The sequence below is a fragment of the Bubalus bubalis genome, chromosome 3 (genome assembly GCF_019923935.1).
Source record: "Bubalus bubalis isolate 160015118507 breed Murrah chromosome 3, NDDB_SH_1, whole genome shotgun sequence".
Lineage (NCBI taxonomy): Eukaryota > Metazoa > Chordata > Mammalia > Artiodactyla > Bovidae > Bubalus > Bubalus bubalis.
In genome coordinates, this window is record NC_059159.1 from 87,583,040 (window position 1) to 87,607,830 (window position 24,791).

Genomic DNA, 24,791 nt, shown 5'->3' on the forward strand with positions numbered 1-24,791 from the left:
CAGTATTGCTTCTGTACAACCCATCTACCAATACTTGCTGGCCTCCACTGTGCCTTTTTAAGACATAATCTATGGGGACTTCCTTGGCAGTCCAGTGGTTAAGACTTCACCCTTCCCTTGCAGGGGACATAGGTTCCATCCTGGTCAGGGAACTAAGATCCGGCATGTTGCACAGGAAAAATTAAAAGAAAAAAGACATCAATCTACGAAAAGGAAAAGCCCAAATTAGAGGGAGATGCTCCCCAAGACAAAAAGAGGAAGGAACTCCGAAAGAAATGTGGGAAAGCAAATTAGTTGTGGTTAAAAAGATTCAATGGCTCCACGTCTACTGAGAAAACGAAACTTCCCCTCAAAGTTATGTAACTCACTGAAGTTGAATAGTTCAGCCAAGGGGTATTTTTTAAAGCCCATTGTTGGACTATCCTTTGGAGAATTGGTTTGTTAGTGCCTGCCTAACAGATTTTGTTTTAATTAAAAGGAAACCACAATTTAAAAATTTATTATTTCCTTAGAGAGTTCCTCATTCTGTGACATTGCACCAAAATAATCTCAGGAACACAGTGCAATCTCATCCTGACGCATGCGATTGTGCATTTTCCCAGACAGAGGGCAAACACTGACAAAGCAACAGGCTGTAAATTCTTCTGAGCAACAAGTACATAAATAGCTAACAGACATTACCCTGGCTGAGGAGACTATGTATCTTAATCGAATGCAGGTTTCTAATGATCCATTCCATTACAGCAGGCCCCCTTCCTGCCTCTGAGATGACCAACTGTCCTAGCATGCCTGGCGCTGAAGAGTGCTTCCCAGGATATGGGACTTTCAGTTTTAGAAATAGGAAAATCTCAGGCAAACCAGAACAAGTTGGTCACCCAGCTCAGAGGCCTTCCTGCAAAATCTACCCACCTCCCACAGTATACCACCCAAGCAGAGGACTGACAACAGTTCGAACTGGGGTCTCCTGCATTGCAGGCAGATTCTTTACCAGCTGAGCTACAAGGAAATCCCAAAAACAACACCTCAGCCACTTGGGTATATATACCTCTACTGTGGTCCTCACCACCCAGGTGACTATTTGCGGGTCTGGTCTCTGTGATAGGCACACAGTTGCCCAGCAAGTGGATGGCTAGATGGATAGAGAGACTGACAGGTTGACTGATAGATAATCCTGCCCTACAGAGAGTGGTCTGTGGCTTTGGCATATAAAGGGAACTCCATTTATCTTGATGATGGGGGCAGAGCTGAGTAGGGGAGGTGACAGACCATGGGCTGATTTTAGGCATGTATTTTTCTTCAAGACTTTTTTTCAGCACCAGTTCATTTCCTTCTGTCCCCCTGGGTCCCAACAGAATTCCCAAAGGCCAAGCTAAGTGATTAAAACACAAACCCCACTTTCCTCCAAAGCTGCTAGGTCGTGGATCTTTCTCTGACTGTGACCAGGCCTTAAAACGTAAAAAGGAACTTAATTCAATAAAACTTGTATTTAGAAGAAAGAGTACAAAATGTGCACAGGCAAAAGGCTGTGGAAGGGCATGATATGTTCTTGGAAGAGATATTTGGGCTTGGCTGACGCAAAGGATGATGACAAGACTTAAGGCAATGGAGATATGTGGGTACCAAAAGCCAAATGCTCTATACTCCCAAACACTGCCAGTAAGAACACAGATCAGAGTACTTTCTCTGGTGGACCATTAAACAATAATCACTAGTCTTTAAAGTAAATATTGCCCTCGACACACCAATTTCCTATCTAGGACTAGTACCTGGAGAAGTATATCCAGATGCCTATTTGAGGACATTCATTGCCTAACTGTTCAGAAACCAAAATGAAAACAATAAACAGGAACTGCCCTAAATGTCCATCAATAATAAATTGACTGGTCAATCCATTAAAGGGAATACTATATAGACACTGCAAAGAAGAAAATAATTCTATACAATCCAATATGGGATTATCTGCAAGACAAATCAAGTGAAAAAACCAAGGTGTAGAAGAATTTCTGTAGTGTGATCTCAACTGGGCTGGAAAAAACTTGGTTGTGATTTGTATATACACAGGCCTCCCTGGTGGCTCAGGCAGTAAAGAAACTGGCCTGCAGTGCAGGAGACCTAGGTTTGATCCCTGGGTCAGGCAGAACCCCTGGAGAAGGAAATGGCCACCCACTCCAGTATCCTTGCCTGGAGAATTCCATGGACAGAGAAACCTGGCAGGCTGCAGTCCATGGGATCGTAGAGAGTCAGACACAACTGAGTGACTAACACTGTGTATATACATGTTGCACATGTATTTTCTATGTTTACACAAATACATGTTTTTTACATGCTTTGAAAATGTCTGAAAAGATATATAAGAAAGGGTATTTTTCACTTTATAACTTGCATATTTTTTTAACCATGATCATGTTGTTACTTTTATAATAAACAACAATGGCAAAAAACTACTTTAAACAACTTCCCTGGCGGTCCAGTAGTTAAAACTGCACTTCCATTGCAGGGGCCTAAGTTCCGTCAATCCTTGGTCTGGGAACTAAGATCCCACATGCTGCAAGGTTCAGCCAAAAAAAAAATCCCAAAACTTTTTGTCCCATATCCACCACCATGACTAGCCGAAAGATCAAATTGGTCCCAATGCAGGAGTTTTAAGTTAAAGAATGACTAAATAATAAATACCTATACTGTGCTAAATAAATTTAAAGTAGCTATAATGGTATTTGCATCTTCAAGAGCAGTTATCTTAGTAGAGTCAAATGGACCATCCAAGTTCTAACTCTAGATCTGCCATTTTCTTGACCTTTGCAAATTTCAAAATCTATCTAGGCCTCAGTTTTCTCCTGTATCAAATGGATGTAATAAATAGCACCCACTGCTGAGGGTGACTGTAAAGGACCCTGGGGAGCTTCAACAGCAAACAACTAGTGGTAGCCAGGAGTGACCGCAGTTGCAGGAGTGACAGCTGACCACCAAGATCCATTAAGAAGGTTCTAAATCCCCCCTCTGAGTCCTCCTGACTTTACATCTTCGATTTTTTCTCAATCAGTAATGATTACTATTTTATTGTAAAATAGATAATTAGGCCTGCTGCCTTACTCTGAGAATTTAATGAGATGAAGGAAATGGCGCCCCACTCCAGTACTCTTGCCTGGAAAATCCCATGGATGGAGGAGCCTGGTAGGCTACAGTCCATGGGGTCCCAAAGAGTAGAACACGACTGAGCGACTTCACTTTCACTTTATCACCAAGTAGCTCACTGTCTTCCCTAATACAGGAGTAAGATAAGCATGGGTTTGTTCTGTGACAAGGATCAGAAGATAACTAAGACACGGGAAGGAGAGAAGGAAATGCTTTTTGCTAAATTCTTTGGATCTACACTCTACAAAGTCTGATGGCTGACTTCTCTGAGACCCTCAGTATTTGCACTTTGCTAAAGCAAATTCTGTGGTTTACAAGTATGCCAAAGAACAAGGTTTGTCAGGGGGACCAACAGAGCTAATCAGCCACAGATGCTGCTGCTGAAGATCAACAGCTCATTTCTAAAAAAGACTTGAGCACTCACTGCGTAACAGCTCCAATGAGACCAGATTAAAAGTAAAGACAAAAATAAGCTCTCCTCCTCATCCAGCACCCTGGGGCTGACTCGAAGCAGCTATACACTAACTTTTTTGGCCAAATAACTAGACCTGACTCTACTGGTCTCAGACACCACAGATAATTACCTTGCTGGGTATGTGAGAATCTGTCCCCAGGCTGTCATTTCTTCTCTAACTTTGGTGAAATCCTCAGCAGTACTCTCCACTTACAAATGGAAAAACTGACTTACTGCCTTTGAAAGCACCCAGCCCTGCCCCAGTCCATCCTCTGTGGGCAACTGTCCACACCTGACTGCACGCTCTGAAACAGGTTGCACAACAGGTGGAGGGTGGCCACCTCTGATGACTGCATGTGTCACAGCTTCTAGGGGCAGCAGAGGACCAGGTTTCCTTGCAGAATTAACCCAGTCATTAAAAAAAAAAAAAAAGGAATGTTTGCTGGGAGGGCAGCCCAGGAATTCAGCACTAAAGGGAGGGAGAGTGCAGGCTCTGGATCATGGTCCCAGCTCTGCCAGAAATGACCACAGGGCCACTCCCCTCTCCAGAGTCAGTTTCCTCAACAGAGAATAGAAGGATGGGGACAAGCTCATGGAGATCCCTCCAGGCAATAAGCATTGACTCAAGCCCAGGGCATTCTCTCCAGCAAATCAAAGGGGAAAATCCTAAGGAAGAAAGTCAAAATTCACAGTGACTCACATACCAGGAGTTGCTGTTTTCCATATTACAGCAGTGAAAAGATAAGCTGCAGAAATGGCCACACGAAGTCTCACATTTGGAACCATATTTGGACTTAGCAAAAAGAATAGACATTTCCTTCCCAACTGCAGGCTTGGGCTTCCCAGGTGGCACAGTGGTAAAGAATCCATCTGCCAGTGTAGGAGACGCAAGAGACACGGTTTCAATCCCTGAGTCAAGGAAATGACCCACTCCAGTGTTCTTGCAGGGAAAATTCCATGGACAGAGGAACCTGGCGAGCTACAGTCCATGTGGGTCACAGAAAGTCGGACACAACTGAGCACACACACACACAACTGCAGGTTTTCCCTCCCACAAAAAACTAAAAGCACACAAGATTCGCAATGGGACAGTTTCCTCTTGACCACAGCTACAGACCCAGGCAAGTCCAGAAAGCATACATACATACATACACACACACACACACACACACACACACACACAGATCACTGCCAAATTTCCCTTTCACTTCTCTGGCTTAGTAACTGCACAGAGCACAGGCCTAGGGAAACTGATCTAGGGGCTAGTGTGAGGCTCAGTACTAAAGGCAAGAACTCGTAGTAATTAACTCGATTAATTCTGGCCCCAGGTAACTCGACCTATTATTGATGTACGTGGCAGGCAGAGCCAACCTTCGGAGTGGCCCCCGCCCCACAGACCTGCCTGGAGGTCACCCCTTTTCCCTGACTCCTAGAGCAGGTACTCGGGGTAAAAACCGCACAATGCAACCCAAGTGCGTCACACCACAGAGATCCTAAGGGAGGAAGGGAGTAGTCCCCGCGGTTTCACCGCTCCCAACTGACCCAAACTGGAAGAATGGGCTGACACGGAGCACCAGCTCCGGGACGGGTGGGGACCAAACAGGACAACAGAGCCATCAGAAAGAAATGACCAGAGAAGGAGGATGGCCCAGATGTCAGGGACAGAGACTGGAGAAGAGGACAGACGGAGAACTGGAAGGCGCGCAGGGGAGGGGGCGTGGGTCGACTCTGGCCGCGGAGCGAAAACGCCCCAGATACACGCGTCGACCAGGGTCCGGGCTCCAGGTGCGGCGGCTGCGCTGGGGGACAGCCCCCTCCCGCCAGCCCGTGCCATCCCCGCTCCCGTGCCCCGCACCGTGTTGTAGAACTCGGCGATGGCAGGCACGATGGTGTAGTTGTCCTCACACCAGTCCACCTCCGAGCTGCCAGCCCGCAGCTGGTCCCACCAGTGCGGGGCGCTCATGACCACTCTGGGGCATTGGAGCAGAGGCTCCCGCAGCCGAGAGGAGGCCAGAGCTGCTGCTGGAAACCAACGGTGGTGGTGGTGGCAGCGGCGGCCGCGGCTTTATGTACCACGGGACAGCCGCCGGATGTGGCGCCTCCTGGGCCGGCCTCTCGGGGCTCCGCTCTGTCCTGTAGGACGTGACTGGCTCTCGGACCCCTCCCTAGGCTCCGCCCCCTGGGGCAGCCTGCTGGACCCAGGGCCGGCCACGCCCACCCCAGAGGCGGGATGTGCGGGGGACGGGGGCACGAGGGGAGGCGGGATCGGCCCCCTGCACCCGCTTCTAAATACGCCTGTTCCCAGCAGGTGGCAAAGGCTTTAACAGGCCTGCCCCCGCCCACCTTCCGGCTCAGACTTGCAGGCGCCCCCTACCCTTGTTAAGCGAGTTGTGACAGAACTCGCCCTGGCAAAACTTAAAATTAAGGAGGAAACCCAGGGGGACCGGACCCCTACGGAATCTTGGGGAAGTTTGCTCAGACTTGCCTGTGTGATACGTGGGACACCCACTCTCACGGCGGAGAAAAGCCCTCAGTCCCTCCGAAGTCAGTAAGGGATTGCTTGGTCCGGTGGGCTGGGGCAGGAAGACCTTGGGGACTGGAGTGGGGGACCAAGGACTCTCCCACGCAGCCTCTGCCACCCAAACCCTGTTGGAGTGCTGCTGCAATTTTGAATACTTTCCTGCCCTCCGCCCCTTGGACTCCAATGCTAGAATAAAGTCTTCTATTACCCATCGGGTCAAACTTCAGCTATCCGAACCCCCAAAGGATGCAGTGTGACAGGTATGGCACCTCCAGAACACCCCAGGTACAAGAGATGATGACGCATATATTGCACTTACTATGTACCAGGCTGGAGAAGGAAATGGCAACCCACTCCAGTATTCTTGCCTAGAGAATCCCGTGGATGGAAGAGCCTGGTGGGCTGCTGTCCATAGGGTCACCCAGAGTAGGACACAACTGAAGTGACTTAGCAGTAGCAGCAGCAGCATGTACCAGGCACTTGTTGAAGAGTTTTCATGTGTCACTTCGTGCTCCCAGAGGGGATTCCCTCATTCGAAAAGTCAAGAGGACCTTTCTGACTAGACCTGCTCAGAAAGGTTCCCTGGAGGTAAAAAAAGGGAGGGGGTGCCACCCCATAGTAAGTGATGTTGATACCCATGGTCTTCTTTGCTAGAATACATCTTGGCCAAGAGATGCATGCACACACATGGGAGAACCCTGAGATACACCAAATACAGACACTGAACCTGGCAAAGCAAGATGACTGGCTAAAGGAAACCCAAAAGAAATGCCCCATAAAAGTGATTCAAGCTACTGCGAGGATACAACTCTCTCTCTAACTCTCTGAACCTGCCTGTGTGCCTATCTTACATGTGTACTCTTTTCCTCCTAATAAAACACTTTACTTGTTTCGCTTCTTTCTGTGTCTGTATGGAAATTCATTTCTACACAGCTGACAGGCCAGGGCCTTGTCACTGACCACTGGCCCCTGGTGGTCTAGTGGCTAGGATTCAGCACTCTCACTGTCGAGGCCTGACTTCAATCTCTGGCCAGAAGCGGAAATCCTGCTTCAAGCCTCTGCAGGCCCGGGTCACCTGAGATCATGTAGTTTCTACATCAAAGCTAATCTAGTCCCACCAATATCTGGAGAAATTGTTTTGGTTGGTCATGGCTCTCATCCTTCTTCCTTGGGCAGCTCTAGAAATTCAGCTCAAGATAGCAGTGGCAGAAGAGGCCCTGGTCAAGTGACTGTCACTGGGCTCTCCTTGCTCCAGCCTACATGGTACCCTGAAGGCCAGCACCTCCCCAGGGCCTGACCTCTCTCTGACTTGACTCTCCACTTGGACCCTGGCTAGGGCTCCAGGGCCTTATGCCCCCAGTGTCCATCTTCCACAGGTTCCTGCACAGCCATTTGTTTATCTTTCCAGACCTCCATCACTGGCAGAAACTGCAGGCCCCAACTCCTCTCCTATACTCCAGGAAACCCAGCTTTCACCCCTGGGAGCCAGACCACACTTCTCTGTTCAACTTTGTCCCAACTCCTATCCTATCCTCTTCCTAGACAGCCAGTTCCACTGTGTCCTGAAAAATAAAACACCCATTTAACCCAATAATCCCATTCCTCGGCATATATCCAGAGAAAACTATAAAAGGTACATGTGCCCTATTTCCATAGCAGCAAGACATGGAAGCAAACTAAATGTCCATTGACAGATGAATGACTAAAGAAGGTGTAGGGTATATATACAGGAACAATGGACTATTAATCAGCCATAAAAAGAATTAAATACTCCTATTTGTAGCAACATGGACAGATCTAGAGATTATCATAGTAAGTGAAGTAAACCAAATAGGGACAAACAAATGTCATATGACATCACTTACATGTGGAATTTAAGAAAAATGATACAAGTAAATTTATTTACAAAACAGAAATAGACTTACAGACATAGAAAATAAACCTATGTTTACCAAACAGGGAAGTGGAGAAAGGGATAAATTAGGAGTTTGAGATTAACATATAAACACTGCTGCTGCTAAGTCACTTCAGTCGTGTCCGACTCTGTGTGACCCCATAGACGGCAGCCCACCAGGCTCCCCCGTCCCTGGGATTCTCCAGGCAAGACCACTGGAGTGGGTTGCCATTTCCTTCTCCAATGCATGAAAGTGAAAAGTGAAAGGGAAGTCGCTCAGTCGTGTGCGACTCTTAGTGACCCCATGGACTGCAGCCTACCAGGCTCCTCCATCCATGGGATTTTCCAGGTAAGAGTACTGGAGTGGGGTGCCATCGCCTTCTCCGATATAAACACTACTTTATACAAAAAAAAAATAACGAACAAAGACCTACTGTATAGCCCAAGGAGCTAAACTCAATATTTTATAATAATCTATAAGGAAAAAGAATCTGAAAAAGTATGTATATATATATATCTGAATAACTTTGCTATACACCTGAAACTAAACAACACTGTAAATCAACTACACTGCAATAAAAAATAAGACTCTGTAAATTTCTAATATGGTAAATATTGGTAGATATTATTAAACAAAAATTCTTTATATTCCTTAATTTTTTAGTATTATAGGAGTCTTCAGATCAAAAAGGTTAAGAGCTGCTATTAAAAAGAAAGATATCCCCAATTAAATCATTTGTAAAAGATTTTTTTATCATTTAGTTTGAAATATTTATTGAATGAGAGCTTTTAGACTTAGACATATATCATTATACATCATCCTTGAGCCCACAATAAAAAGAAAAATAAAAGCAGAAGAAATTCATTAAGGAATTCCTGTAGTTTCTTCACACACAGAATCTCTCTTCCTCTGAATCATTTTTTGATTCAAAACTGCCAGTGTCCTTAATTACCAAGTCCTGGTGATGCAACAATTTTAACAGTACTTCACTACTGTGTGATTTCCAGTCATGAATATCTCATGTACACCTTTGAAAGCTGGCATATTCTTGATCTTACCTGAAGGTGTCATTAGAAGGTTTTCAGACAACGGGAAGCATGTTTCTTTTCCAAATTGTCCTTGTACCATTTGTTGACGGAAACATGGAGATTACAGTCACCAAGTCATCCTACCAGGAAAAAACCACTGAGTTTGTGTGTGTTCAGGCAGTGACAAACCATCTCCTCTGTCACCTGGCCGACCATGATTATAAAATCCCACTCATTGTAAGATGTACCTAAAATTCAGCAATATTACAATGCAAAACAATGTTTTAGTACCAGTGAAATTTGGAATTTGCTGGATATTATTCATTCTTCTCTCCAGGTCCTGCTAAGAGAATGATGGGGAATTTTCTTCCTACACAGGAAGTCTTATTGTGGATGACAGTTCTGTTTCAAAATCAAAGCTGACCCCTTGGGTTCTTTCTAATTACAACTGCACAGAATGACAGTGCTCAGGCCAAAAGCCATTGGTGACCAGCATGAAGGATGCAAGTTACATTACTCCAAATATGCCTGTGTTGGCCTTCTTGGAAGTGTTTTAACATTTTTCTGATGTTTTCATCCACGCTCTCCATTGCTAACATTTTTTCAATGGATATAACCTTAGTCACTTAACACCATGACCTGTCATTAGGTAGTTGATTTTGAAGCAGACATATTAATAGAATGTTGCCTTAGAAACTGCCATTAATAGTTTAATACAAAATCTGATATTTGGAGTAAAGAGAGCTTGGGGAGACTGGGAATAAGGTGGGGAATACAGGGTGTGACAGCAGAGAACAGGGCACAGCTGAATTCTGATGCTAAGTTTGCTGCTGGTACTTTTGGTTTAAATAAGAGTCAGTGATAGAAATCTAGGAGAGAGCAGGTTTTGGAGAACCACCCTTGCAAGGAAATCAGGATGCCAGCATCTATTTTTACAGAATTTATAACTATTTATTTTTGGTCTAAGTAAATATCTGATGATAAATATCCAGTTCAGCTGGTCCCACAAGTGGAAATAAATCATCAAGTAACAAAGTCTGCCCTGGGAGGAAAAAAAAAGGGCAAACACTTTTGTAAATGAAGCAAAAAGTACATGATCATAGATGAAATTTTCTGCATTTTGCTGTTTGGCCAGAGTTTTTTATCATTGGTCATGATTGAGGCTTGTTGTTTAGACCAGTGATTCTCAAGGTATGAGACCAGTAGCACCAGCACCACCTAGGAATTTGTTAGAAATGCAAATTTCTAGGTCCATAGCCCAGACCTATTGAATCAGAAACTCTGAGGATGGAGTCCAAGAACGTCCAGCTCAACAAGCTCTCCAGGTGATTTTGACCCACATTCAAGTTTGAGAATCACCGTTTTAGTCAAAGCACTCATGGTAGCGATAAAAAATTCACTCTGGACTATATACTTCAGTTCAGTTCAGTCGCTCAGTTGTGTCCGACTCTTTTCGACCCTATGAATCGCAGCACGCCAGGCCTCCCTGTCCATCACCAACTCCCGGAGTTCACCCAAACTCATGTCCATCAAGTCAGTGATGCCATCCAGCCATCTCATCCTCTGTCGTCCCCTTCTTCTCCTGCCTCCAATCCCTCCTAGCATCAGGGTCTTTTCCAATGAGTCAACTCATTGCATGAGGTGGCCAAAGTATTGGAGTTTCAGCCTCAGCATCAGTCCTTCCAATGAACACCCAGGAATGGTCTCCTTTAGGATGGACGGGTTGGATCTCCTTGCAGTCCAAGGGACTCTCAAGAGTCTTCTCCAACACCACAGTTCAAAAGCATCAATTCTTCAGCGCTCAGCTTTCTTCACAGTCCAACTCTCACATCCATACATGACCACTGGAAAAACCATAGCCTTGACTAGATGGACTATATACTTAGCTTTCCCGAAAAAAAAAAAAGAAAAAACAAATCCAAGCCAAAACTGCGGCTGCTGCTGCTACCAAGGAAAAGAGGAAGAAAAAAAGAACCCAGTGAAGGAAGTCATTCTTTCATCAGGCTCATCAGCAGGAAACTAGGGCTCAGAGTCTGGTCCCTTCTCCAGCTAGGAGAGAAACAAAAAAAGTCACAAGTTTTTGTTTTTCATCTAAGACAGTCTCTAGGCTCAGAAGGCCATGGGGGAGGGCTGCAGAAAGCAAGACCTCACCAGGGAAACACTGGTGCAACCACTCCAAGAAGGTGGCTACCTTTGCTGTCGTGGGTGCTCTTGGATTATTTACTGACAGTCATCAAAGGGCATGTCCTGCGGTTGTCACTAGGCCTCTCTTCTTCTCTAATCTGCCCTGGAAAAACACAAACAATGTTAGGACTGGCTGTATAATAAAAGTAAATTGATTCTAATTGAAAATCTGAGGCTTTGCCCATGCCTGAAGTGCACGGAAGTTGTTAACATGTGTTTTGACCACTGCTTTCCGGATAGAGAAACTGTTCCTTTGTTAAATAACTATAGCTTGCAACAGGATAGCAGCAATTTTGAGCACCTGTTTCATGCCAGGCTCTATAGTAAGTGTTCGGTAATTACAAGATGAAAATATCACTCTTGGCTTCATCGAGCTTAGTCTAGTAGAAGCCACAAATCATTAGAATACACTTGCTATAATGGGAGTTGCTATAATGGAGGTTCAGACACAGAATGTGGATGCAAAGGGGCCCAAGTTTGCACTGAGACCAAGAAGGCACAGCAGAGGAGGCAGCCTCCAAACTAAGATGTACAAGGTATACAGTATTTTACCAGGCAGAGCACTGAGGATGGGGAGTTCTTTAGAAGAAATAATATGTGCAAAAGGATGAGGGTCCAAGACAGCATAATCATTCAGGAAACTTCAATACAGTTCCAGCAGGAAAAGTCACAGGAGACTGAATTAAAAGACTGATAGATGATGTGAAAAGAGTAGGTCTTTAGGAAGGAAAACTTGATGGATGAAGAATAAAATAGACATCAGAAACTATTGATAAAGTCTGCCAATAATCCAGGTGCCCAATATGGGCACGATTAAGAAATGCATTTATTCTTTTGCATCATTTACAGAATTACTGAATATGCTATGTGCCCTAGACAGTTTTCCAGAGGCCAAGGATCAAATGGTGAGCAAAGCAGATGTTGTGTCTGCCTTCATGGAGCTTGCAGTCTAGGAGGAAAGCCAGAGATTAAATATTGCATAAATAGTTCATTACAGTTATGCTGCATGCTATGAGAGAGTACAAGTCCCACGACTGCAAAGAGCAGGTAATGTGATCTTGTCTGAGAGTACCAGGGAAAAGGCTTCCCTGAGGAAGTGAATCCTAAGCTGCAAGAAGTTAAGGTTGAGGCAGGGGTAAAAGGAATTGAAATAAGGAATGCAGCAGACATAGAAAATAGGAGTTGTGATAGGTTGCACTATTGATTCCAGATACTCGACACACTTTCCCAACCCACGGATGTGGGACTTGAGTTTGCCAATGGCTGTGGCAAATGAAATGTGCACGGAATTGATTTGTCCATGACTGAGCAGAGGATTTGAAAGTGATTTCTAGTTCTGCCATTCCTCATTTCCCTTTCCCAAACCCTGTTTTGGGACGGCGTCTTCAGCCTGGATCCCAGAATGAAGAAGACAAATAGAGAGCCCAGAGTGGGAGTCGGTCCACAATCCACTCATAACATAACTTCGTGCTGTCAACCATGAAAACTGGGGGGAATTGTTTCTTACCCCAGCATAACCTAATGGTGGCTGACAAATACAAGAGAAAAAAGCTTAACTGCTGATTAGAGGTACAACATAAAAGAGTGGAGGACAAAAATGGAAGAGAACTTCAAACAGTGTAGCCTGAGCAATTAAAATTAAGTGACTAGGTTACTAACTTGAAAGGGAAGATAAGATAGAAAATAGTGATTTAGGCTTTGTATTAAATTAAAGGGCAGGCTGAATATTTGGGGAGACACGTTCTTTCAGTAACCAGAAAGGTAAATTAGGAGACCAAGGACAGGTCAGGATCAGAAAGATTTGTGGATCGTGACTTTAAAGGTGACATCTGAGCCCTGGGGTAAATGAGCTCACTGTGGGTAAGTGAGCTCACTGGGTCTCAGGAGAGAAAGAGAATGGAGGCAGGCAGAGGGCAGATCCTTGGGTATGGCTGCATTTCTCAGAGGCCTGAGTGACAAGAGGCACAAGTCCTGACAGACCAGAGCAGATGTGTTGGGTTGAGAAAAAATCAAGGATGCAATATCAACTACAAAGCAGCCTTGCCCCCCACCAAAGCAGTGAACCTAAACTAGATCAAAACTACCATTCACGGGAGGTGAATCACCTGGAGATCTTGTTAAAAATGTTAAAAATGCAAATTCTGATTCTATAGTTCTTGTGTGTGTGCTCAGTCGTTTCTGACTCTGTGTGGCCCCTGGACTATAGCCCGCCTGGCTCCTCTGCCCATGGAATTTTCCAGGCAAGAATACTGGAGTGAGTTGCCGTTTACTACTCCAGGTAATCTTCCCAACCCAGAAAGACAAGCTGGGTCTCTTGCGTCTCCTGCATTGGCAGGCAGACTCTTTATCACTAGTGCCACCTGGGAAACCCAGGTGGGGTTGAGTGGGGTCCAAGATTCTGCATTTCTAACAAACTCCCAGGTGATGCCAGTGCTGCTGGTCTGTTCACCAGATTTTAGAAGCAGGGCTCTGGGAATGGAAGCAATGACAACATGCAGATGCAGTCAATAAATTCCAGATTAGGACTCCCTGGTGATCTAGTGGCTAAGACACCACATGCCTGATGCAGGGGACCCAGGTTCGATCCCTAGTCAGGAAGCTAGATACCACATGCCACAACCCTGCAGGCTGCAGCTAAGACCCAGCACAGCCAAATAAATAAATAAAAATAAATATTAAAAAATAAAATAAATCCAGATTAAGGGAAACCTTTCATGACAACCTCATTTCTTAAAACAAAAAATGAGGAGGAAATTTCTAGATTTTCTCTAGAGATGTAACAACCAATAGCAATTCTTTGTTTAGATCCTTAATCAGGGTATAAGCAAATGTTTTTTTAGAGCAAGTGAAGAAATGTGAACACTGGATATTTGCTATGGGGGAATTATTGCTGACTGGAGAGATGTTGTGAGGATGATTACATTTTAAAAGGTGATTCTTCAAGAGGGTACATACTTTATGATTCCATTTTTATGACATTCTAGAAAAGGCAAAACTAAGGAATTAAAGGGCTTCCCTAGTGGCTCAGACGGTAAAGCGTCTGTCTGCAATGCAGGAGACCCGGGTTCGATCCCCGGGTTGGGAAGATCCCCTGGAGAAGGAAATGGCAGCCCACTCCAGTATTCTTGCCTGGAGAATTCCATGGACAGAGGAGCCTGGGGGGCTGCAGTCTATAGGGTTGCACAAAGTCGGACATGACTGAAGCGACTTAGCACACACTCGTGGTTACTTGAGGATGGGAGTCGGAGTCGGCTTCAAAAAGGCACAGGGAAATTTTGAGGAGTAATGGAACTATTCTATTTCCTTGGTGTGTGGTTATCTGACTGAGTTTCTAAAACCTCAGAACTGTACCTAAGAAAGGAAAATTTTACTGCATGTATTAATAAGTTACACCTTAATAAACCATGCCAAAATAAAAAATAAACCCCCCAAAAGGGACATGATCGTTTAGAGATATATACTGAAATATTTACAGATAAAACATTTCTGAGATTTGCTTTGAGATTTGGGGAAAGGGTGTTGGTTTGATCGTATAGAGGGAACAACATTGGCTTTAAAATGGCTTATTGTTGAACCTTAGTGGTTGAACCTGGGTGGTAGACCTGTAAAACTAGTCTCTCTACTTTCAATGTGTTTAAAATTTACCATAGTAAAGAGTTAAAAAAAAAAAAATTACATCAGCAAAGGGCTCCGTTAAATAGGATGTCTCCATAAGCACCTATATACCCCAGAGCACCAGAAAGGCAGGTTGGGGAACAAGTTCTGAGGGCTCCATCTTCACCAGGAAGTACCCTGAAAGTAGCAGTTCTGGTCCAACCCGTGGTTGTTACCTTCTCCTTCATTCTAAAGGACACAGGCCTGGCAGGGAAGTTATTCTCACCTGAGGAAGTGAATGGCAAAGGGCCTGAAGGGCACCTCCCCACCCCCAGGCCTCTGTGTGAGAAGGTCCTTTCACTAAAGGAGGCTTTGATAAACAAACCTACTATCAGCAGCCGGGGTGGGGTCCAGGAGGAGCTGTGGCCAAAGACTCCTTGGAACCAGGAAGCTTGAAAGGTCAGGGACTGGACAGTACCACGCCTCACAGTCCAGGGGCCCTTGGGGCTGGGCTCTGTGGCTACTGAGATGGGTCGGGAGGGGTCTCCGGCACGTCAGAGATCTCACACCTGCTCACCGTGGCCTATACGTTTCACGCTGCCTTCACTCTGCCTTGTCTTCAGCCTTTCGAACACCAAGAAACTCCTTGAGGAAACAGAGATGGGAGGAGACCAGGTTGGGGTAAAATGTGAGCAAAGGGCAGATGAAATTTATTCGGTGGAAAAAAAAAAAGGTACACGATTGGGCAGGAGCTTGAAGAAGAGTTATGGGATGGTCTTCTAGTAGAGGAGGGCCTTGAGCAAATTTTAATGCCCAGATAGAAAAACAGATTGAAAATGTAAAAGAAATGAAAGAGATGGAAAGAAGTGAAATATAATTTGCCTGGAGAAAAGGGACACCATGGAGTAGACATATTGTTTTGTCCCAGAATCCTCTCCTTTTCTGGGACCTTCTCCTGCCCACCTCCCACCTTCCCCTGCCCCCACTGCCATTCAGCTGGCTACCATAGGAACAGCCATGGTAACACCCTGTGACCCAACTCCATGGCTAGAGTTCATTGACTTGGTTCAGGCCGACTGATCAGAATGCACCCATGGGAATCTGGAAGCAGAACTGAGCTCTTCCAGTTTCATCTAGCTGTCTAATGGAATGGAGATTTGAACTGAGGCTATTGGTAACTTGTTCCAATGGATGGAGACATAGGCAGAACTGGTACCCAGCATAAGAGAATAATGAAGCAGTTCCAAAGAGAACTGTATAGACAAGAGACAGTCTTGGTGGAAAAGAAGTCCCTGGTTTGAGCTCTGCTCAGAGATCTAGCCACACAGAAATGTCCCTAAGATAAACTGGAACCCTCATAGTGAAGTCACATTTCTGCTTCAGCTAGTTTGGATAGGATTTCTGTGACTTAAAACCAAGTGTCCTAACAAAACTCTATGCAAAGAAAGATGGGAATATGGAGGCTGTATATGAACACCTGGACATATTTGGAAGGTGAGAGAAGATTGAAGCAATTCATTGTTGTTTAACCACTAAGTCGTGTCCAACTCTCTGTGACCCTATAGACTGCGCCCCACCAGGCTCCTCTGTCCATGGGATTTCCCAGGCAAGAATACTGGAGTGATTTGCCATTTCCTTCTCCAGGCAATCGTCCCCACCTGGGGATCAAACCAGTGTCTCCTAGAGCTCCTGTATTGGCAGGTGGATTCTTTACCACTGGGCCACCTGGGAAGCCCCAAAGCAATTCATACCTCTGCAAGAAATGGGAAGAAACACTGTCTACTGAAAAAGAGAGGTCCAGGCAAGAGGTCAGGGGCTTTAAAGTGAAGAAGATTGGGGCGAAGATTTTTTTTTTTTTACTAAATTCTCTAATCATTATAATAGTTGAAGGCAACAATGTAAAATTTAGTATCTTCTGTAGATAGAGACAGTCATTACCAGGAAGGTTACAAACTAGACACTAAGAAGAGCCACAGATTTTTCTTCTTTCTAATTAGCTGTGCAGCCTCGGAACAAATGGGAAGTTCGAAGACACTTGACCCTCCTCTGAAGGGTGAAAATGTAAAGAAATTTAATCCTAGAAATATCTGGCAATTCCCAAAGTGAGTGGACCCACCACAAGGGCTGGGATTTCTCTCCATATGAAGACATTACTAATGTATTTTAGGGTGTGCATTTTGAAGAAACTTTTGACAGGATTTATAGTAATAATTTCAGAGAATAATTCGGGTATCTCCTTGCAGATACCAACGAACTACAAACAGCTCATGAATTTTCGTCATGGCGACCTTTCGGGCCAATCAGTGAGGAACATGAAGTGGATGGGATTGGACCCAAGCTGTGTCTGAGCCACAGCTCTCCCCGCCCTCTCTCTCTGGTGCTTCTAGGGTCTGTGTGGTTTCCTACTGGATGACGACTTCGACTAGATTAAATCCCACTCTCAACTTCCACTCATGGAAGAAACTGCTGGAACCTCAGTGCCAATTTTTTTATGAAATTGCCATGTGGATTTGTTGAGTCCGGAAGGTGTGTTCTCAGTAACGCCTCAAGGCTGTCCACCAACTGAGTTAATCCACATCTCAGCACCAAGTTCAGCCTGCCATCTCCTCCTCGTAGCAAGATCAGCCTAGGCTGGAACCCTCGGGGAAAGCCTCCCCAAAGCACCACAGCTTAGGGGGAGGGGAAAGGAAACATTTCTGGAAATGAGAGTGACAGGAGCAGAGTTAGAGGGATGTAGGTGATGACAGGTGATGATGTGGTGAGGATGGTGAGGACGACTAACGCTCATTGAGAGTCTACCATACTCACTCCCAGAGCTGTTTAACTCTTCTCAAGTGTAAGTTCATTTATCTCTGACACAAACTCTATAAAGAAGGTATTACCACCATTTTACAGATGGCAAAATTAAGGAATGGAGAGAATGAAATGCATAAGTTGTCCAAGGCCACATAGCTATTAAAGAATGAAAATAGGTGGAACAAAAAGAAGATTGCTGTGATATAGTGACTTAATCTGATTTAAAAAAAAGATTTATTCTAGTATTTTTCTTGTCATCCCCTTTCCTTCCTGCCCACCACCAAATATTTCATCAACATATGCCAGAGCTTGTTTTCCACAAACCTGCAAAAACATCCCTTAGCCCCTAACCCAAGGGGTGAGAAAGTCATTGTAATTCTTGCTCCTGCATATACTTAGAGAAATACTGGCAAGAAGTTTTCCTAACTTCATTTCTTTGATTTAGCTTCCTTTCCTAAACACAGCATGGCATGTTTTAAAATTAGTTTCTTCCTACAAGTAGAAATTGCCCTTGAAATTTAGTTTTTGTCTAAATGATCTTTCTTTCCTGTTTTCTTGACTTGAGCCAAATATGAGACAGCTTACTGAAATGCTCAAGTTCCATTTCCTTCCTTACAACTTCTCTTCCTTTCTGTGTTTACACCTCTTTTTGGAAAATGTCTCTTTCCCTAAACACACTTGAAAAACTCATTTGCTCAGTGAGTTAGGGGAAATTTTATTGGGTTGGCCAAAAAGTTCCCTTGGGTTTTTCTCTAAGACGTTTTGGGAAAACCCAAGCAAACTCTTTGACCAACCCAATACCTTTACTGAGTGCTTTGAGAAGTACTTTCAGTGCTGCTGCTGCTGCTGCTAAGTCGCTATTGAATACAAAATGTGTTCCATTTAGTCGGGCTCTTCATAGTCGAGAGACTTGACCTTTGGGCCCTATTAGGAGTTGGATTATGACCCCCACAAATTCTCACATAGAAATCCTAATCCCCAGTATTTCAGAATATAACTGTATTTTGAAGATCCGGTCTTTAAAGAGATAATTCAGCTAAAATGAAATTATTGGGCAGGGCTCTAATTCAATATGACTGGTATCCTTAGAGGAAGAGGAGATGGGGACCCAGACACACACACAGAGGAAAGGCCACGTCGATATGAGAGAGAACATGGCCAGCTACAAGCCAAGGAGAGGCCTCAGAGGAAACCAATCCTCTGACACCTTGGCCTCAGATGTCTAACTCCATCCAGAATTATGAGAAAATTTATTTCTGTTCTTCAGTCACCTCGTTTGCAGTATTTTGTTATGGCATCCCCAGCATGTTAATACAGGCCCCCACTCCAAACCCACCTTTTTCACTTGAGTCACTCAGCCTTCAAGCCTATGTACCTGACAGTACCTGGATCTCTCTGCTTGTGTATCCCACTGACGATTAACACTCAGTGTGCTCCCGTTTCTACCACCTCTCAGCTCGACAACCACCATTCTAATCCTACTTCTATGAGTTCTGCTCTTTTTATTTTTAGATTCCACAAATCAGTGAGGCCATACAGTATTTTGTCTTCTGATTTATTTCCCTCAGCATAACACCCTCAAGAGATGTCCCTGTTATTGCAAATAGCAGTTTTTTAAAAATGGATGAATACTATTCCATTACAGATAGACAGATACCAAATTTTCTTTTTCTTTTTTTGTAGGATATTAGTTCCCCTAGCAGGGATAGAACCCAGGGACCCTGCAGTGGGAGTGCCAAGTCCTAAGACCTGGACCATCAGGGGAAAATTTCTTTATTTATTCATCTGTCAGCAGACACTTAGGTTGTTTTCGTGTCTTGCCTATTGTGAATAACGCTGCAATGAACATAGGGGTGCAGATATCTCTGAGAGGTCCTGTCAGTTCCCTGGGATGATGGGTTACTTTCAGAATTGCAGTCTTGCTGGATGAGAGCCAGTTATGTGATGTGGCTGGGTCTGTGGGGGTGGGCGGACTCCCTAGCTGGCAGGATGTTACCAGAGGTTTGGGCAAGTGTAAATTCTGTCTGATCTGGTATGTCTGGTATGGGACTACCTCTAGTACTTTGTTCAATATTCTGGTAGGATCTGCTTCAGTTTCCACAGCTGGGTCCTCAGGAAGCAGCCTACTAGCAGGTACCTGGAGTTCTCACCAGGTCCATGGGAGGACCTGGTAATTGGATGAATCCCTGGACAGGCACAACTGATTCTGGACTGTGGCTGAGAAGGGGTGAAACCAAGGCCCATGGTTATTTCAGGTTTCACACACAAGAGTAAGGTCTGCAGACGTGGGTCTGGAGGTGTGGATTGGAGGGTCTCCTACCAGGTTCCCTGGGTGGGCTGGACGGCTTCATAGCCATGATCAGAGGGGCTAGAACCAAGTATACGGCCATTTTAGGGTTTAGAGCATCTGCTGCTGGGTCCTTCCATCAGCAGGACTGTTTGCTAACTGTGACTAGGATGGACTGAATCCCAGTTAAAGGTTATTTTAAAATCTACAGTTTGACTGAGTTAGGAGGGATATATGCAAGGATTCCCAGATCACAGGCAAGACTGGCTAGACCCTGTTCATAAGCCACTTCAGAATCTACAGCAAGACTGAGGTCTGAGTGCCTGTTGTCAAATGCATGGGTAGGCGTGACACCTTCTGGGTCCCTTAGTGAACAGTGCTGGTGACAGAACCAAAGCCAAATGGTGCTGTAGCTGAGTCCTCAGATACAGAGCTGTTTCAAGTCTGTGACCAGTGAAGTCAGCACCCTGGATTCAGGACTACCTTCTCTCCCTGGTTTGGGACTGGACTAAGGTTTCACAATAAACTTGGGTCCCAAAGCTGCCACAAAGGCACTTTTTTCCCTGATGGATGCTGAATTATTGTCTTTGGTGAGAGGGATAGGAGCAAGAAAGTATTCAGCCATCTTGCTGATGTTATTTTGAATATCCCTTTTATGATGGATGATATATCTCATCATCCTCATCATTTCATCATCTCTTGGAATTTGCATTTCCTTGGTGATTAGTGATGCTGAGTATCTTTTCATTTGCCTGTTGACCACTTATATGACTTCTCTGGAAAAATGTCTATTCATGTCCTGCGGCCATTTTTCATCCTTTTTTTTTTTTTTGAGTAAACAAGTTCTTTGTATATTTTGGATAATAACCTATTATGGGATATATTGTTTGCAAATATCTTTTCCCATTCATAGGCAGACTTTCCATTTTGTTGATAGCTTCCTTCACTGTGCAAAAGTTTTTTTAGTTTGGTGCAAGATTTATTTTTACTTTTGTTTCCCTTGCCTGAATAGACACATCAAAAAAAAAAATATTGGTAAGACCAATATCAAAGAGCATACTGCCTTTGTTTTTTCTTTTCTTAGAGGTTTATAGTTTCAGATCTTGTACTTAATTTTTTTTAATGGTATATAAATTTAATAAGAAGAGCAGATAAAACCATATCCTTCTTAATTAATTTACCAGGAAATTAAAGGAAACAGCATAAAGTTATTTGCCTTACCTAGAATTTTACCAGATTGTGGACCTTATGAGTTAGATTGAAGCCTTTAATTTTGGGTAATTTACTTGCTTTGAAAGATGACAACTTGAAAGACTGAAGGGCTAAAATAGTTATATTCAGTCAGGGTTCAGTTACAAGAGACAAACTACTCTAGCCTGTGGACTGGACTGCTAAGAATGACTCCTATTTTGTTTTGGTTTTCATTTTGTCTGTGCCAGATCTTAATTGCAGAATGTAGGATCTTTTTTTATTTTTTTAATTTATTTAATTGGAGGCTAATTACTTTACAACATTGTGTTAAGTTTTAATTCATTTTGAGTTTGTTTTTGTCTATGGTGTGAGAAAGCAGTCCAGTTTCTTTTGCACGTAGCTGTCCTGTTTCCCCAACACTATTTTTCCCATTTCCTATTCTTGCCTCCTTTGTCATAGACTGACCATGTAAGTGTGGGTTTATTTCTAGGCTCTCTATTCTGTTCCATTGATCCATATGTCTCTTTCTATGCCAGTAGCATACTGTTTTGATTACTGTAACTTCATTATATTTTAAAATCAGGGAGCATGATGCCTCTAGTTTTCTTCTTCTTTCTCATGATTGTTTGACCATTTGGAGTCTTTTATGTTTTCATACAAATTAAGAATTATATGTTTTAGTTTTGTGAAAAATGACTTTTTAAAAGAAATTGGGTTGCAGTGCCAAATTGTGGGAACTTAGTTTCCTGATCAGGGATTGAACCTAGGCCCCAGGCAGTGAGAGCATGGAGTCCTAACCAGTGCATAGCCAAGGAATTCCCTGACTTTGGCATTTTGATAGGAACTACATTAGGTCTGTAGATTGCCTTGTGTAGTATGAATTATTGATCCTTTCTAATGTATTTTTTATTTCCATTATTGTATTCTTTGGCTGTGCTTGGTTCGTCTTTATATATTTTTACTCTATTAAATTTCTCACTGTGTTCATCCAGTCTTTTCCCAAGTTCATTGAGTCTCTTTATGGTCATTACCTTGGACTCTCTATCAGGTAAACTGCCTATTACCACTTTGTTTAGTTCTTCTTCTGGAGTTTTGTCTTGTTCCTTTGTTTGGATATGTTGGTAGGTGGGGCTGGTCAATAGTCTGATTAGCTACTAGGCCCTATCTCACGCAGTGTCTGCTGGTTACATGGCCCAGGGGACCCTGGGGCTGGTACTCACCTGCTGATGGGTGGGACCAGGCCCTGGAGCTGATAGGTTTGAGGGAAAAACTAAAGAGATTTGTGGATAATCATTAAAATTAAAAAATGGGCTGCATAGTAGAATGTATTATATAAATAATAAGTTTTAGATGGGATAACAATATTGAGGCTATGTGTTCTTAGAATATATCCTTAAGTATTCAGAAGTGAAATACTTCTGAATTTCAAATGGCTTAGAAAAAATAGTATATGCATGCATATATATATATATAATATATATATATATATAATATATATCATATGTTATCCACAAGAACAAAATATCTAGGAATAAACTTAGTCAAGCAGGGAAAAGACTTACATACTGAAAACCACAAAACAGTACTGAAAAAAATTAAAGATGACCTAAATACATAGAGAGGCATATCATGTTCATGAGGTGAAAGACAATGTTATAAAAATGGCAATACTCCCCAAATTGATATATAGGTTAAATGCAATCCATATCAAAATTCCAAGAGCATACATTGCATATAGGAGTAAAAAATTCATATGGGATCCCAAAGAACTAAAAAAAAAACCTCAAAAAAGTCAAGGACTCCAGTTCCTGATTTTGAAACCTACTGCAAAGCTACACATCAAAATAGTGTGGTACTGGCATAAAGAGAGAGAGATATGAATCAATGGAACAGACTCGAGAGGCCAGAAATAAACTTGTACATCTATGGCCAATTGATTTTCAACATAAGTGCCAAGATCATTCAAAGAGGGAAAGGATATCCTCTTCAACAAATGGTGATAGGACAACTGGATGTCCATGTGCAAAAGAATGGAGTAGTGCTCCCAACTGCAAACCACATTAACAAACTAACTCAAAATGGATCAACAACCTAAATACAAGAACTCAAACCATAAAGTTATTGGAGAAGAATATAGGGATTTGGGATTTGGCAATGGCTTTGTCTCAGATAGGAGAATGTGAGCACAATCAACAACAGACAAATTAGATAACTGGACTATATCAAAATTTAAAACCATTGTACATCTATGGACTTTATCAAGAAAGTGGAAAGATACCTATAAAATGGGAAAAAATATTTGGACATTATATATCTAATAAGGGTATAGCATTCAGAATATATAAAGAAATTTTACAATTCAATAAGAAAACAAGCCAATTCAAATACACGAAAAGAGCCCTTGTGGGATTATGAAATGGTGCAACTTCTATGGAAATTCAGTTCAGTCGCTCAGTCGTGTCTGACTCTTTGCGACCCCATGAATCGCAGCACACCAGGCCTCCCTGTCCATCACCAACTCCCGGAGTTCACTCAAACTCATGTCCATCGAGTTGGTGATGCCATCCAGCCATCTCATCCTCTGTCATCCCCTTCTCCTCCTGCCCCCAATCCCTCCCAGCAACAGAGTCTTTTCCAATGAGTCAACTCTTTGCATGAGGTGGCCAAAGTACTGGAGTTTCAGCTTTAGCATCATTCCTTAAAATTTAAAATTGAATTACCATATGATCCAGCAATCTCACTTCTAGATATATATACAAAAGAATTGAAAACAGGGTCTCCAAGAGATATGCACGTCTATGTTAACACCAGAATTGACAACAGCTAAGAAGTGGAAGCAATCCAAATGTTCACCAACAGACAAATGGATAAATAAAATGTGGTATATAAATACAATGAAATATTTTTCAGTCTTAAAAAGGAAGGAAATCTTGTCACATGCTACAGCATGGATAAACCTTGAGGACATTATGTTTAGTGAAATAAACCAGCCACAAGAAGACATGTACTGTATGATTCCAATTGTATCAATTATCTAAAGTAGTCAAATTCATAGATATATAAGACTGGTGGTTACCAGGGATGAGGAGAAGGGAAAAAGGGAGCTGTTTTATGAGTCCAGAGTTCCAGTTTTGCAAGAGGAAATAGTTCTGGAGATAGTTTTACAGCAACGTGAATGTATTTAACACTATTGTACTGCATACTTTAAAATTGTTAAGACGGTAAATTTCATGTCTTTTACTACAATAAAAAATGCACTAGAAAAGACAAAAACCGGAGGAATAGTTCTGGATTTTACTATTTGCCTCATATTAACTCACTACTACTACTTCAATAAAAATAGAGCTTAGAAAAAAAAAAAAGGGCAAAGGGCTTGAATAAACATTTCTCTACAGAAAATATACAAATGGCCAAGATGCTCAACATAATTAGTCATTAGGGAAATGAAAATCAAGACCACACTGAGGTATCACTTCAGACCCACTGCTGCTGCTGCTAAGTCGCTTCAGTCGTGTCCGACTCTGTGCGACCCCACAGACGGCAGCCCACCAGGCTCCCCCGTCCCTGGGATTCTCCAGGCAAGAATACTGGAGTTGCCATTTCCTCCTCCAATGCATGAAAGTGAAAAGTGAAAGTGAAGTCGCTCAGTTGTGTCCGACTAGGAAGACTATAATTTAAAAGGAGAGATAAAGTAACAAAATAACAAATG

General features: G+C 43.2%; 1 protein-coding gene and 1 non-coding gene across 6 annotated transcripts in view; one reads left to right on the plus strand and one right to left on the minus strand.

Moving 5' to 3' along the window:
- Nucleotides 1–10,562, minus strand: part of ACER2 (alkaline ceramidase 2) — a 38,568-nt gene extending 28,006 nt beyond the window's left edge. For 2 of the 5 annotated variants that reach the window (XM_006070890.3, XR_328667.3), the window contains exon 1: nt 5,442–5,727. In XM_006070890.3, the coding sequence (XP_006070952.1) occupies nt 5,442–5,549 (108 nt within the window). In that variant the 5' untranslated portion in view covers nt 5,550–5,727. Of the gene's footprint in view, nt 1–5,441; nt 5,730–9,060 lie in introns of those variants that run through there. The other 3 variants (XM_044939802.1, XM_006070888.3, XM_006070889.3) reach the window with 3 other exon arrangements.
- A 3,665-nt stretch (nt 10,563–14,227) lies between these two features.
- On the plus strand, nt 14,228–14,299 carry TRNAC-GCA. The gene has a single exon. It is a non-coding gene; the product is annotated as a tRNA-Cys (tRNA).
- Nucleotides 14,300–24,791: the final 10,492 nt, after the last annotated feature.